At 35.1% G+C, this 15,547-nt stretch overlaps 2 protein-coding genes across 6 annotated transcripts in view; one reads left to right on the top strand and one right to left on the bottom strand.

Annotated features, from left to right (window-relative positions):
• Positions 1-15,547, top strand: part of NF1 (neurofibromin 1) — a 193,387-nt gene that overhangs the window by 132,959 nt on the left and 44,881 nt on the right. The window lies entirely within an intron of this gene.
• On the bottom strand, positions 5,529-6,968 carry EVI2B (ecotropic viral integration site 2B). Its single transcript, XM_016207632.2, has one exon. The coding sequence runs from the start codon at positions 6,955-6,957 to the stop codon at positions 5,593-5,595; it is 1,365 nt and encodes a 454-aa protein (XP_016063118.2). The 5' UTR covers positions 6,958-6,968; the 3' UTR covers positions 5,529-5,592.

Here is a 15,547-nt window from a genome sequence, read left to right on the forward strand (position 1 = left end):
TTAGAAGAGAAAGCAAATAAAGTTAATGGCATGTTCATTACAAATTGATACCATTTAAAAACCAGCAATTATTAACATATTGCATTTAAGGAAAATCTCTTTATGCCTAGTTACTAAATCCTCTGTTTTTCTCTAAATTATATTTGCCATTATTTTACCCCAATTAGAACTTAAATTTAGTATTAAAATTTGAAGTTTATTTTCTTAGAAAGCAAACCATAATCTAGGAGTCACCTTTTGTATAAAATTAATGTTCCTCGAAAAGTATCTACATTTTCAAAGTCTGCAGTGTTAGAAGTTTATTATTGATTAGAAACTTTATTCCCATTTCACTTGGAGGGTTCAGCCTTGGACTCTTAATAAGATTCTTTCTATGGATTTCAGAAACCAGTCATCAATCTTAGGGCTTAAAAGTAATGTATTAAAAATACTCCATTCAGCAATATTGTAGAAATAGAGGATGTTTTGACATTTAGATTTCTTCTGTTTCAGCTCTTATCCGCTGTTATACTTCAAGGGATGTGACTGAGAGTCAATTTACCAAACACTTAAGTCTCTCCTTTTAATTTTAGGAAGTCTCATGTGAAAGTAGAATTATCCAGTTCCATTATACTTACCAGTACTTTTGTTCGAAAGAAAGAACATGTTATTTCATTAACTAATGGATTCAAATGAATTTGGGTTTAGGCTGTATCAAGGTTAGACTCCACTACATATAATAATATAATTCCAATAGTAGTGTCAGCGTTTTTCATTTCTGAGTTTGGGGACATACCACATTGGTGCTTCTTATTCAAAGATTATTGTAAAATTCTCAAAAAGAAAAAGAGGGAACATTTTAATATATTTGAATTGTAACAAACTGTCCTTATCTTATGCTTTTAGAAATTCTCATGAAATAAAATAATAGCATATTACTATTACTCCAGAAATAATTTTTATTGATTTAACTGTTTGTTACAACTTATTTTAGATATTATTAAGACACATTACATTTTAGATAAGTCTGTCAAGTCCAGAATTACAGCTGTTTAGGCAACTATTATATTCTAGACTAAGTAGTAAATTCATTTACATATTCTTTTGTGAAACACACTGTCCTGGGATATACTACCCCAGCATTGTGCAAGGTATAATAAATTACCTGCCAGGAAACAACTATCCTATGTTAATCAACAGTTTGGAAACTCAGTCAGTTTATCTTTATTTCTTAAGTTGCTAACATTTCTTGTGCTTATTTGAGACTAAAAGTATTATATTCTCTACTTTTGGTAATATAGTTGGCTCTTCAGACTGAATTTTCTGCTAAAAACAGCCAAGAGTGCTGAATAAAGTATTTTAAAAGCATGGAAGAACTGACAAGATAGAAATTACCAGATCAAAATTCAAGTCCCTTCTCCTACCTCCTCACCCCTTTTCTCTCCATGTTGCCAAAACTCGTTGATTTGCTCTCTAGAACATCCCTCATCTGGATTTATCTGTTTGCTTCCTTGTGAAGATTTAATTTGTTTCTCTATCCCCCATATTTCCTATAAATGGCCCCTAACAGCATTAACATAATTGTTTATTTGTATCATCCTGTAATAGTTTCAAAATAATACCAGTATTTCTGCAGACAATTAGATTACAAACTACTGAATAAAGTTTAAGATTTCTTGGCAGCTCTGTTTGTTCTTAGAATATTTCACCAAGGATGTACAGTCAATTCTGTGTTCTAATGCAACATGAAATAATTGTTTTCTCTACATTTTTATATCATCAACTTTATGTAAAGTTAGGTTCATTTGTTTCAGTTAGTTATCAGTTTTTAGGAATGGCTTAAGTCAAAGCTATACAACAAGGTATATTCAGAGAGAACTTGCTTCTGTGTCCCATCCCTATCTCTTCCTCCTCTTGGTGACCATTTTTGGTTGTTTCTTATCAGTATTTCTTTTTGTAAACATACAAAAATATGTACGTATTATATGTTCTTATCCCCTGATATAAAAGGTTGCATACTAAATACATTGTTACACATCTTGCTTTTATTTATTTTTTTAGTAATATATCTGGAGGATCACTCCACTTCAGTATGTAGGTATCCTTCTCATTCGTTTTATGAAGCATGGCACTGCCTTTGGGAGTAAGCCATGGTTTATTCAACCAAGCCCTTATTGATGGGTATGTGGGTTGTTTCCAGACTTTTGCTGTTATAAATAATGCTGCAGTGAATACCCTTGCACCTAAGTAATTTCATATTTTTCCCAGTGAACCTTTGAAAAAGATTCTAGAAATGGGATTGCTGTGTGAAAAGGTAAATGCATTTAGAATTTTTCTGGTTATTACGAATTTCTCTGTATAGACTATACCATTTTGCAGTCCCACCAGCAATGTATCAGGGTGTCTAGTTCTATAGAGCCTTGCCATGGACTTTGTTGTGGAACTTTGGATTTATGTCAATAAAGGCAATAGTATCTCAGTGTAATTTTAAATTCATCTCTCTTAGTATGAGGAAGGTTATATATCTTTATATATTTTTTAAGGACTATTTACATTTTTCTTCTGTGACTGTCTTTTATATGTTTTGCACATTTTTTTATTGTGTTGTGAGTCTTTCCCAGCCCTTTCTGTATTTAGGAGTTTTTTGTTTTGTTCTGTTTTTAACTTTAGAGATAGTAGTAGCCCTTTGACTTAAGTTGTGATCTTTTTTCAGCTTGCCATTTGCCTTTTGACTTTATTATGGTGACTTTTTGTATGTTTGTTTTTGCCACTTAAAAGTTTTATATAATTGAATTTTTCTTTTCTTTTTATTGCTTCTGGATTTTGAGTTTCAGCTAGGAATGTTTTTCTCACGTCCAGGTTATAAAGGGATTTACTCACATTTTCACCTATTACTTATGTAATTTCATTTTTTCTGTTTAGATTGCTGGTTTATTTGGTGTTTATTGCAATGTAGTATGACGTATAGATCCAGTTTTATTTTTCCCAAAATATATATTCAATTGTCCCCACTGATTTGAGATTGGAGTCTGTTTTGGGGCTTTCCATCTGTTCCATTGATCTGTTTGTCCAGTCATACACCAGTACCACAGTGTTTTAATTGTAGGTGCCCAAATATTTTCCTACTTTACTTTTTGATCAGAACTAGGTAATAACAATAATTACAGGTCACCCTTATCTAATTAATTGTATCCCCACCACCAACACCAAATAGAATACATGTTTAATATATGTTTGTTCAGTGCATGAAATAGGCACTCTTTGGTTTTATATTAGTGAAAAGAGTGCTGAACAAGGAGTCAGGGAACACACTCAGCTTTTATACCACGTCTGAGCAAGTCACTTACTCTCTGGGCCTGTTTTCTGATCAGTTAAATAAAAGGAGTTGAACTAGATGATCATCAGGGTTGTTTCTGAATCTAGTTAATGCTGATCTGGTAAGAAAGAGCACCACTGGTATATGGTATGTAGTTCAGTCTGCTTTTAATTACCCTGTGCCTTGCCATTTTGCCATATTCATGAAATAAGCCTTCTCTTCTGGATCCTAGTCCTTTAACCTTTTCTGTACGTTTTTCTTTGTTCCAACATTTTCTTCTCTCTTTTATTTCTTTTATTAGCTTGCATTTCTTTCTGCTGATTAAGCAAGAATTGCCACTCTTTGGCTGCTCAGCTTCCACTGACCTCAGTAGGGAAAAATTGCATGCAGTAAATGGGAATTATTTTCCCCCCTGGCAGAGAATTTCTTAAAAAACAGCAAAACAAAAACCAGCTGCTAACAGTAGTCTGTTTTATTGTACAAAGAACAGGAGGAGAAAAGCTGCCCTTAGTGTTTGAAGAAATCAGACAACACTATGACCAGATCATCAGTTTTTATTTTATTTATGAGACTTGGTATTTCCTTATATTTCCCAATACCCATCCTTCACGGGGTCAGGAAGGAAGGTGATGAAAAGGAAGAACAAAAGTGTGGAAAGAGCCTGTTAGGTAACAGTCTCATATATAAAATTAGAAAGATTATGATGATTTAAGGCAAGTTAAAGTCAACCAATATAAAAACATGTTTTATTTACCATAAGTAGAATTCTTAAAGTTCAAAAGAATAATGGGAAATTCTTAAACTTCTGATTGCGGCTGGCTAAATTAACCCTAAAAGTTCAAAGTTTGAAAAACACATGAAAGAAACTTTTTAATGTGAAAGACAGAGGAGAACAAATGTAGTATGACAATAAACAACATGCTTATTCAGGAAAAATAAACAACTCAAGGAAGTGTTTCTGCAGATAAAAAGTTTTAATGATCAGTACGGGATGGCTTAAAAGATTTAAAGAGAAACATCATATGTAAAATTTCAGTGTACAAAAGCCTGCGAGTTTTTATTAAAGATGGAACTTGGTTTTTTAACACCATGCTACAATAAATACTATATTTTGTTCAGAAAAGTCCCAGAACTATGAGAGTTTCTAACATTAAGCTACCAATAAGGCCACCACACTTCATTCTAAGTGACTGTTTCCCCCAGGAGTTAGGGTGAGGGTAAGGAGAAAGAATATGTGCTTGTTGGGCAAAGGAGCGTGTCTGCAGGCACAGGCTGACATCTCCACAGGTGCAGGCCAGTGAACACTCTCCCCATTGACCTTGACAAAGATTGGGCTCATCCCTACTCTGATAACTCAGATTTATCACTTGTCAAAGTAATGGATAAAAGAAGAAATTCTGCATAAGAAACGTGGTTACAGAGTTTAAATGTATAGTGCTTAAATGTAAAGTATGAACTTAATGAAAGTTGAGAACCATTTGAATTTCAATACAATCTGTTTTTCTTGGGAAAGTCATCCAAGTTTGAAATGAAGCCATAGGTGTTTTTGTGATGGTTTTTTTCTTTGTAAGATTTTGTTTTGTTTGGGTTCTTAAGGTATATAAAGAGGCTGTTTCCAAATTTGTGCTCCCCCAATAAGACAGGAAAATGTCTGCTATGGTGCATGCTCATATTTTTTTCAGAGTAACTGTCCCCCACCTCCAAATTTGATATTTTAGTATGTTTGCTTTACTACTTCCAATGAGAGCTAAAAGGAAATTTCTCCATTTTCAAACATGCATTTTAATCACTCATCCCCATGAACTTAGAATATTTATTTTAATACTGTAGGTATTAATTTAAAATGTAGAGTTTTGTTTAAAACTTGGAGTATATATTTAATTTTTCATTCCCTCCACTTCAAACTCTGAATTGGAAAAATAAAATTTTATTTATTCAAGGTAACTTGATACACAGCTTTTCAGGAGAAAAAAAAATCTATTGGGTGACACTAAGTATACATAGGTTGTTTGTTTCCAAAATGGTTAAGTTATTGACACATATATACCATCCACATATGTAAAATATACTCTACATTAAAATTAGATGCTATAGCCAGTAAATAGAGCACTGTTACATATATTTTAAAAATAAGGAACCTTGCACACGGACTTTGAGCAGATTTCAGGTAGTTCCTGGATAAAGGTAAAAATTAGTTACGAGTTGCCATTTAATATATTTCATTACATGAAGAAAAACAAAAGATAGAGAGTGCTTTGAAAAGCATGGAAAATCAGCTAAAACACAAGCTGTAATATTTATAACAGTTCTTCAGGTGGGGGTGGCAGGGATTCATTGACATCTTGATCAGAGTTAGGAAGAATAGAGAACTCCTGACATTGGATCTCATTGGTGGAATCTTGCAGGATTTTCATCAAATCTCCTTGTGGCAGTGTCAAGTTAGGTGAGTCAAGGGGAGGTGGAAGTGACTCTTTGTTCTCAGAATTATGATCTTCACAGACTTGATTGAGACAGTCTGTAGATGGTGGGAGACTGGTGGAATCATTTGGAAGAGGAGACACAGTTGTCATTGTGGGTTTGTCAGATTGGTTACTCTCCTGTCCTTCCAAATCAAGAAGGGGAGGAGGAGGTGGAGGCAGATCTGCATCATCTGAAGAAGAAACAGCAGTGCCAATTGTTGATCCATCAGCACTATCCTCAGATGTACCATTTCCTTGATCTTTTATTTTCTCTGTTTTGGGGTTGGAATCGTCAATGTTTTCGCTTGATTCAAACAACTTAATTTCTAAATCATCTGCTAAAGGTGTGCTTTTGCCTGGTTTCCAGGCCATAAGTGAAATAATTGATGTACGTTTTGTGGATATTTCATTTTCTCTGATGTTATCCAAACATATATCAGGAGTTTCACCATCAGCAAATGGAGACCTGCCTGCCCAATTTTGATCATTTGAAACTGGTTTTCTCAAGCACTTACATAGTACAATCATGATTATAGCTATCAACATAGAAATCAGAATTATACCAACTAATATGGCAGCTATTGAATTAGAATTGCTTTTATGCGGGCTTTGTGTGTTACTGACATCTTCTGGGACGAATCCTGGTGTAATCCTAGGTAAACTTTTGACAGCTGGTGTTGGTTGTATGGACAGATTTTGAATAGTTGGTGGTACTGATTTTTTAGAAGAGGTGTGGACAGTTGATGGTTGTTGAGTGGATCTATAGACAAATCGTGGCGGTTGTCTGGTAGAAGCGTGGGCAGATGTATGTAGTTGTCTCCCAGAGGTGAACACAGGATGTACTGTTTGTTGGGAGGAGGTGTTGGCCGTTGGTGTTAGTTGTCTGGTGATGTTATAGGCAAGTGGTTGTCCAGCAGAAGTATATGCTGTTGGGTTTCCAGAGGAGGCATGGGCAACTGTTGTTGGTTGTCCAGCAGCAATTTTGGCAGTTGGTATTGGTTGTCCAGAAGAAACATTCTTGAGTTGTGTTGGTTGACTCAGAGAATTCACTGTGTTTTGAGAATTCGCCGAGACATATGGCATTGCAGATTTAAATAAAGTAGGCTGTGTTTGCTTCTCTATTGCAATTGCTTTTGTCACTGAGAAAAATGTATTGTTCAGGTGTCCACAAAACAAAATTAAGATGAAATATTTGGGATCCATTTCACAATGTTTCCTTTTTACCATTGGTTTTATAATGGGGGGAAAAAAGAAAAAAGAAAGACGATTAGGTCTCATTTGATGCCTGGCATAAAGTAGATAGGTACCTGATGAGTGTTTATTATTCCTAATTTAGACTTGATACACTAAAGGCTAGTGTAAACAACTCTTGAATATACTCTAACTTATCATACAACATTTGGACCTTATAAGCACTGTTTTCTCTTAATTCTTTCATAAGATCTGTACTTGGCCTTGCTGCCCCTCCAACTTTATTACATAACAGTTCTTCATTTCGCAGTCATATTTCTCAAACACATAGGCTCTACATGCCGGTTCCATGTACTTTGTATTGTATTTTTTCTCTTTGTGCGATTTGAAATATATTGATCCTGCTGCCTTGAAGGACACCAGAAACCACCTATCATTTCCTCCAAAGATCTTTTCTTTCTCTCTCTCCTTTCTCCTCTCTTGACCGTATTTGACACTAGTGACTATTCCTTCACTGCTATTCAAAGAGCTCTTTGTAATAGTCTCCCTTTCATGCTAATCTCCCTCACTCCTTTTTTCCTCTTGCCTCCTAAATGTTGGGACTTGATATTCAGTCATGTTATCTACTTCCCTTTAATTCTGAATCTGTAGTAAGATTTCCACACTCCCCTTTATGCCAAAGCTCCCAAACCTGTACACCCAGCCCAAATCTCCTTAATTCTAGTTCCATTTGTGTGACTTCTTGGTGGACAGTTCCATGTATACATCCCACTATCAGCAAATTCAGTATTTAAGACAATTCTTCCTCATCTGAAAACTGACTCCTCTCCCAACTTCTCTATTTTTAGCGGTACTTCCTGTGTATATTTCTTATGCACAGAGTCTGTTGTATGAGTAACCTTTGCAGCATCATCAGTGTTTAAGACTATATCTTTATGTTAGGACCTCATATTTCTAAAGGGTTCAGTTCAACTCAGAGTCCACAGCTCAAAATCCTAAAGTGAGCTTTGAATCTGGATGGTCTTACCCAATTGGTCAAGTAGTCGTGCTGCTGCTTTCATTCATTTATTGATAAACATCATCTTTGTATCAGGCCCTGTTCTAGGTTTAGAAGATAGGGGGAGAGAAAAAAAGATTCTAGTTGTAGAAACAAGTAATAAATAATTTTAATAATTTGATGAATTTTCTCATAAAGATATGCAGGAGATACACAGAGGAACCAATCTAGCCTGGGAGGGCTTTTAGGGAAAATTTCTCAGAGAAGTAAAACTTGAACTGAATCTTGAAAAGTCTGTAATTAAGCAAATAAAATATTCCAGCCAAGGCAACAACATACAGACATGGAAAAAGAAGGTGTTTATAAGTTTGGCAGCTAGGGCTTTTTGTGAGATGTGGTAAATGCTCAAATTTGAAGAGTTGGTTTAGTTCCACTTCTGTCACATAACTTCCTATCTAACCAGGAGAACTAGTCAGTTAATCTCTCCTGTTCTCAATTGCCTTAGCTCTAAAGTGAGGAATTATACTAAGACAGTTTTCAGCTCTGTGTATAATATCCTGTTTCGCACATCATTAAACACAGTGGTAACTGTTCAGTTATTTTTTAACCTCAGGAAAAGAAAAATCTTGGTGTGCTAGATCCCAGTGTATATGACTAGAAACTACGGTTTTTTCTATGATTCGTAGGCCAGTCTGAGAGGGATTTGATTTTCTGTACAAGGTACAATAAAAGTTGAAGAGGAACTCCCTCAACTTTTGCCAACGAATAGGTTTCAGTGTATTTGAGTAGTTTTCGTTGCTTACTCCTCTACTACTTGGTACACAATGATTACAAATTACCCTATTTTCATAGGGGGGAAAAACATGATTTTTTTTCCTGTACAGCTTCTTTATTTTCTCTCTAATACTTCAAGCCTAAGTTTTAAAATATTTCTTCTTTAAACTCTTCTGCACACTGCTGATGAATTAATCTTCTTAAAAGCAAGTATGATGAGGTTACGTCTCCCTTGCTTGAGAGTTCCCCATTGCTGTCAACATAAAAATTCTGCACCAAGTTTTCTTCCTTCTTACCAGTAGTAACTCATATCTCTTAACCGAAATGTCTCATTCAGCCAAATGCACCTCTTCCCCATCCTACCTTGTTTCCTAAACAGACACTTGTAATTATGCTGTTTTTCACCTGCTTACGGTGTTGCTTTTTTCAAACCCAACCTTACCCCTTCTGACTTCATAACTGAACCTGTCCTCACCTTCCAGACCTCAGCTTAAATTCCCCTCTGAAACCAAGTTCTCTGTGCCTGACCACAGCCCAGAGAATTAGTCATTCCCTGAATCCCCCTAGTTCCTGTTGTCTTTATGGTTCCTTAAATAATTCTTCATGTATGAACTTCACTTACATTCTAATTTCTTAAATAATTGCATTTATTTTTTATTACCTAACTTCTCACGTTTCCTTTTTATTCTCCTCACTCCCTCAAACAAGACTAAAGAACTCTGAGGAAGGCAGAAAGAAACAGCAAAATACTTAGTACAGCACACAGTGTGCTCCAGATATCTCAGGTGTTTTACATACTTTATTTCATTTAACTTTTAAGTGACTGTGGAAGATGGAAGAATCCTTGATTTACAGATAAAGAGATAAATTCAAATGTGTTGAGCAGTTTGTCCAATGTTATATCATTATTGGTGGCAGACCGGCAATTTGTACCCAAGATCATCTGATTTCAAAGCACACTCTCTTTCTGCTACCCTAAACTGAATTATGTTTTTATGTATTGATTCTTTTACAACAGGGTGCCATGTATGTTAGGAGCCCAGTTTCCTTCCATTTTACTTTTTCACCATTTATTAATACTACTACCAGAATGTAAGAGAAAGTGAGATCCAAGTTATTAAATTCTGCATTTTATCCATTTAACAAAAGGTTTAATAGTCAAAAAATTAGAAACTTTTGGCATAAATATGGGGATTTGAATCACCTCTAGAGGATTATCCTTTATGCAGTTTCTACCTGTTGTTTTTACAGATTTCCATCCCACCTGCCAAGAATAGGCCTCATCAACAAGTGCTATTCTTCAAAGTTTCCCTTTAGTTTTAAAAAATGCCATTTGAAGCAACAGAAATACAGGCCAGGAATTGTCTTTAGCCAAAAACGTTTTCTCTTTTGTGACTTGGTTTAAATTTTAAAAACCCAAAAGAACCCCACCTGGTTCCTCTTTTCAGGTAGCTTAAAAAAAAAAAAGAAGAAAAAAAAGGGGGGTTATCAGGGAAGGAAAAGAGCCCAAACAGGGAACATAATTATAAACCCAGTTTAGTTTGTGAGATCAATTTTGATAGGTTCATGACCTCTTTTGTCAATGGAAGGTCATAGGACCTTCAGTATATGGTATTTTTCACTTAACATTTAAGCTTTACAACTATATTAAAAGCAAATTCTATTTTTTACCTATGCTACCTCTTTTCCCACGATTCAATCAGTTGTCTACCCTCCCAGGGCCTGCTGCATCTGGAAGCTTGAATCTGTGATAGAATTCTATAGCAATTCAGAATAGTCCAGAAAAGAGGGAGCAGGATTTTTAAAAAGAATAAATAGTGGGTATAATAGGGAAGAAACTGACTAGCTCAGAGACAGTGAGGCCAGTGTTATTACCAATGCAGAAAGCTATTTAACATATATTTTAAATATATATAAACCATGTGTACCTAAAGTACCACATTGTTTCTGCAGGAATAGAAGGTAGAAGGTATTAAAGTGGGCAAAATGAGAAATTGGGGGAAAGACTATAGATGAAAGAAGCAAACACAAAATGCGGCTCGCTGTCACTGTCCTGTATTTGTGGTGCAGGGAGCCAGCAGAGAATCTGTCGTGCACCCTAAATATCCTTAAGATTCCTCCCCTGCCCCACCCAGAATCATACCTAATTACGCCAAAGAACCTATGGCCCAGCCAACGTGGCTCAGTGGTAGAGCATCGACCTATGTATGATCCAGGAGATCGAGGTTCGATTCCCGGTCAGGGCACATGCCCGGGTTGCAGGCTCGATCCCCAGTAGGGGGCATACAGGAGGCAGCCGATCAATGACTCTCTCATCATTGGTGTTTCTGTCTCTCTTTCCCTTGCCCTTCCTCTCTCTGAAATCAATAAAGACATATTTAAAATTTAAAAGAAAAAGAACCTATGCACATTCTCTATAGCATTTTTCTAGTGTGCTGCTCAGGCAAATTCCAAATATGTCTATTTTCATATGGTAGTAATTTGGCCATTATTTTAGGTTGGCTCTTTGAGGTTTAAATCTGTGATTTTGGTCCTTTGCTTTTCCTGAAAATTTAAATTTTTTTTAAAAGAAGAAAAAATATATAAGCTGTTTTAACTGAGCATTTTAAAGTGCAGTTACAGTAAAGCTGGAGTCCCCATATATTAGACATATACTCATACATATAATGCATAATTACATAAAGGGTCCAGCATTTAAAATTAATGCTATTAAGTTGGACATGATAAGAAATATGTCATTGTCTTTTCAAGGAAATCAGGGAGATTTGGAGAGCATATCCTAGACAAAAAGGCAAGTGTAGGTGAGCAGTATCAAAAATAGTATCTGAGTGTTAGTTATTTTGATATGTAACAATATAGATACAATAGATTAAAATTTAGTCGTACTGTATCTACAACTAGTGAAGTTATACAACCATAAAAGGACTAAGACAGCAATTCTATTATCTTGAGGAAGAACAGAAAGGGAAATTAACCTTGCACTATGATAGGAAGTATTTGATCACCATCTTTTATCAATAATAATATCTACCATTTACTGTGGAAACTAAAGGGGATTAAAAAATAAAAATAATTAAAATCTATGGATTACATTATGTACAGGAAGTGTTTATAGAAAGCGAATCACAATCTAAAAGTAGTATTTTGGGGTTGTAAATCCAGTCATATCCTCTGGATTTTAGTTTTATTTCTAGCCCTTGGCTTTATCTGCCATGGCTATAGTTTATTTTTTTAATTATGGAACTAAGATTAGCAAACCTAGGAGAAATTTTATATTATACAGACCTAGGTGAAATTTTTTTCTCCAAGGCAAGCTCAACAGTCAATATTTTTTAATTCCATGCAACAAAATCACAAAACCTGTTATGGACATCTTTAGACTTTCAGAGTTTACATTTTAAACACTACTGTCGTTTTTAAAAATTATTTTTCGTCTTTATTTTTAAAAAATATATCTTTATTGTTGAAAGTATTAACAGATGTCCCCCTTTTTTCCCCATTGACCCTTTATACCCTGTACCCACCCCCCTGCCCCAGGACTGACATTTTAGTTTTAAAAATAAGTTTTGAATAAAACAAAGATCAAACCAAATTGCCTATGTGAAATTTTTCTTACCTCAGCTGTTAACTTCTTTTGCAGGATGCTAAATTCTTGTTCTAACTGGACATTTTGGTGATTTGGCTAAGAAAGCAAAAGGGATGGTTCAATTTAGATTTAAAATGTCCTCTAGCAAACTGAAATGGTTTCTGTAGAAAAGGAGGAAGTTTATCAATAGTTGGTTCAGGAAGCGCAATAAGCCACAAGATGACTAAGAAATGAACTACTTTAACAACTTATTTTGAAACCCAATTTGGAGCTATATGATTTGAGCGCTTTTAATTAATGTTTGTGAGTAAACACATGAGGCTCTCTAGTAATGATTCTATAATTTAAATGTTTAGAATAGAGCCTCAGAGAGCACACTGTGTGTTCTAAGGGAGTCCTGCCAGTTGGGTTATCACCCACAGTGAGATTTCTTTTGTAGGAAGTGAATGACGAGTTCTGTTTACTTGTATGAATTTAGGCAAAGGGCTGCACTTCTGAATCACCACTTCCTCCCCTGCAGGAATATTTCTTACTGAGCTGTTATGAGGATTAAATAAGATAACATAACATGTACAAATGGCTCATACACAGTAGGTAGCAGTAAATGTTAATGCTATTTGCTCATACATAATTTAAGCAAAGCCCAGGTAAAAGTATAATTAAATTTTTTTGACCAAATACTTTGCTAAGTTATTTTTTAGTTCAGGTCCACAACCCTTTGATTATCCACCAAGTAGGTGCTTCTCTGTGGAAAAATAAATTCAGAATCATTTTTTAAATAAGTTAACTGAGTAAAGTATATTGAAAAGACTATGAGTCAGTCTGATTAAAATTTTCTTTGGCCAGGTCACCTTCTAGCCTCTTTCCTCATCTGAAAAATGGAGATCATAATTTCTAGTTTACACATTCATTATGGGATTAAATAAACTTAAAGTGTCTAGCATAGCACGTGTTACAGTAGAAACAAACAGTATTAAACCCTGCCCTGCTTTCCCCTGGTCACTGCAGAGGAACACAGATTATTAAGACCCAGTTCTTAACTGCAAGGGACTTATTACTTCTTAAAAAAAAATTTTTTTTGAGGGGTCCTACATAAAGCAGAATATAATCAAAATCCCATAGACTTGCCCGGCTAGGAGTGGCTCAGCAGTTGAGCATCGACCTAGGATCTAGGAGATTGCGGTTCAATTCCCGGTCAGGGCACGTGCCCGGGTTGGGGGCTCAACCCCCAGTAGGGGTGTGCAGGAGGCAGCCGATCAATGACTCTCTGATCATTGATGTTTCTATCTTTCCCTCTCCCTTCCTCTCTCTGAAATCAATAAAGATTTTTTAAAAAATAAAATAAAAATCCTATAGACTTTTGATTCACTGTTTTAAAATCCCTAAATTAATCGAGTGGATCATAATACCCAGAGCTAGAGAACAGAAGTATCTTTGTTCAAAAATAATTTTTAAAATTTGAATTCAAAACATATCTTAACCTGTCATTTTTAAACATTGCCACGTTTGGAAAGGAACTACTTCTGTTTGTTCATGAGCTGTCATTGGATGGTATCATTTTGAGGGTGCAAGTTTAATAACCAAGATAGTGAGTAATGAATCTTAAGTATTCCTGCAGAAGAAGCTTTCTCATGTTGTGAGAAAATGTTTGACCTGTATGTTGAATATGAAAGTAATTGCCTAGTTAATTTCTTATTTTTAAAAATATACTAAATTATTTTTATTTCCTCCAAGTATTTATATGATACTTGATTTGAGGAGTGCTTTGTGTTATTACTATGTATTCCAGTACACAATCTCAGATTTTTAATTTGTACAAAACATGAGCTCTGCCCAGTTTGATTTCCAGTCTGGTCCCTTTTACCCCTCAAAAGATAGCCTCCTCCCTGTCACCATGTTTGGCATGAGTATTTTTCTCTTGCTTTCCTTTGGACTCATTGACATTTAGATTCATCTGGAATAATACAGTTATGATTTATTGTTTAGGGAATGAATATTTTTGACAAATGGTAATAAATTGATAATAAAATTGATGCTCTATTTTTTCCCCCTCTCATTTTAAGATGTAACGTAGATCTTTGGCACCATGGAACTTGTAAGAAGTAAATTTGACCAAGAGCAGTATCACCTAGGGAGTTATACAGAAATTACCAATACCTGGAGTTCACCCCATTCCAATTTAATCAGAAGGAGAGGGTGGGAATAAGGCATTGGCGAGTGTTAAAAACTTTTCAAGTGATTCTGGTACACAACTAGGATGAGAATCATTAACCTAGAAGAGAGAGTAAGATTGTGCTCATAGTTGGAAAAAATATATGAAATATTTTCTTAAATGGCTAGCGTACTACCCAAAATAAGTGTTCAATAAGGAGTGTGATTTTTTAAAACGTGGCCTGGGGTTTAATTAGGATGCCCTGTGTCTATTTCAGTAAATAGTTGAAAAGTCTCTCAAACCAATTTTTGTAATATATTTCATTGAAGATGGAAGTCTTGACTTAAATGTAAGTCATTATTTTACTTGAATCCAGTTTGTTAAAAGGTTCAATATTTACCTGAAGTATCCTGTTTTCCAAATTAGAACACACACACACACACACACACACACCCCTTGCCTTTGCTCCTATCCCATTGATAGTAAAAAAATGAAATTGGTCACTTATTAGGCCACTTGTCATCTTTGAAGTTCAAAAATTAATCAGCTTTTGGATATTTGCTATAAATAATCCAAAAAGCAACATTTATAGAATAAAGGTTATGTTGCACTTAAATAGTAAGATATGCTTTACATTTACATGTAGTCTTCTGTTGTGGCTATAATCTCATGTGTTACAGTTGTGCTTTATTTCTTTTTTTTTTTTTTAATATATCTTTATTGATTTCAGAGAGAGGGCAGGAGAGGGAGAGAGAGAGAGATAGAAACATCAATGATGAGAGAGTCATTAATCAAGCCCGCAACCCGGGCATGTGCCCTGACCGGGAATCGAACCCCGATTGCCTGGATCCCAGATCGACACTCAACTGCTGAGCCACGCCCGGCCGGGCTGTGCTTTATTTCTTATTGACTTTATATGTGTTCTCTCAGATAATAAAGTGAATGCAAATATACATAGTTTTATTCTAACAAGTCTTAATTTATTATACAAAATTAAAAGTTTTAATTAAATATTTATAGTAGAAAAACTTTCTCATGTGTGTCATGTGTAAAGTTGAAAACATCTAGCATAAAATTAGCTGTGTTGATTAAG

The sequence above is a fragment of the Miniopterus natalensis genome, chromosome 17 (genome assembly GCF_054644295.1).
Source record: "Miniopterus natalensis isolate mMinNat1 chromosome 17, mMinNat1.hap1, whole genome shotgun sequence".
Classification (NCBI taxonomy): domain Eukaryota; kingdom Metazoa; phylum Chordata; class Mammalia; order Chiroptera; family Miniopteridae; genus Miniopterus; species Miniopterus natalensis.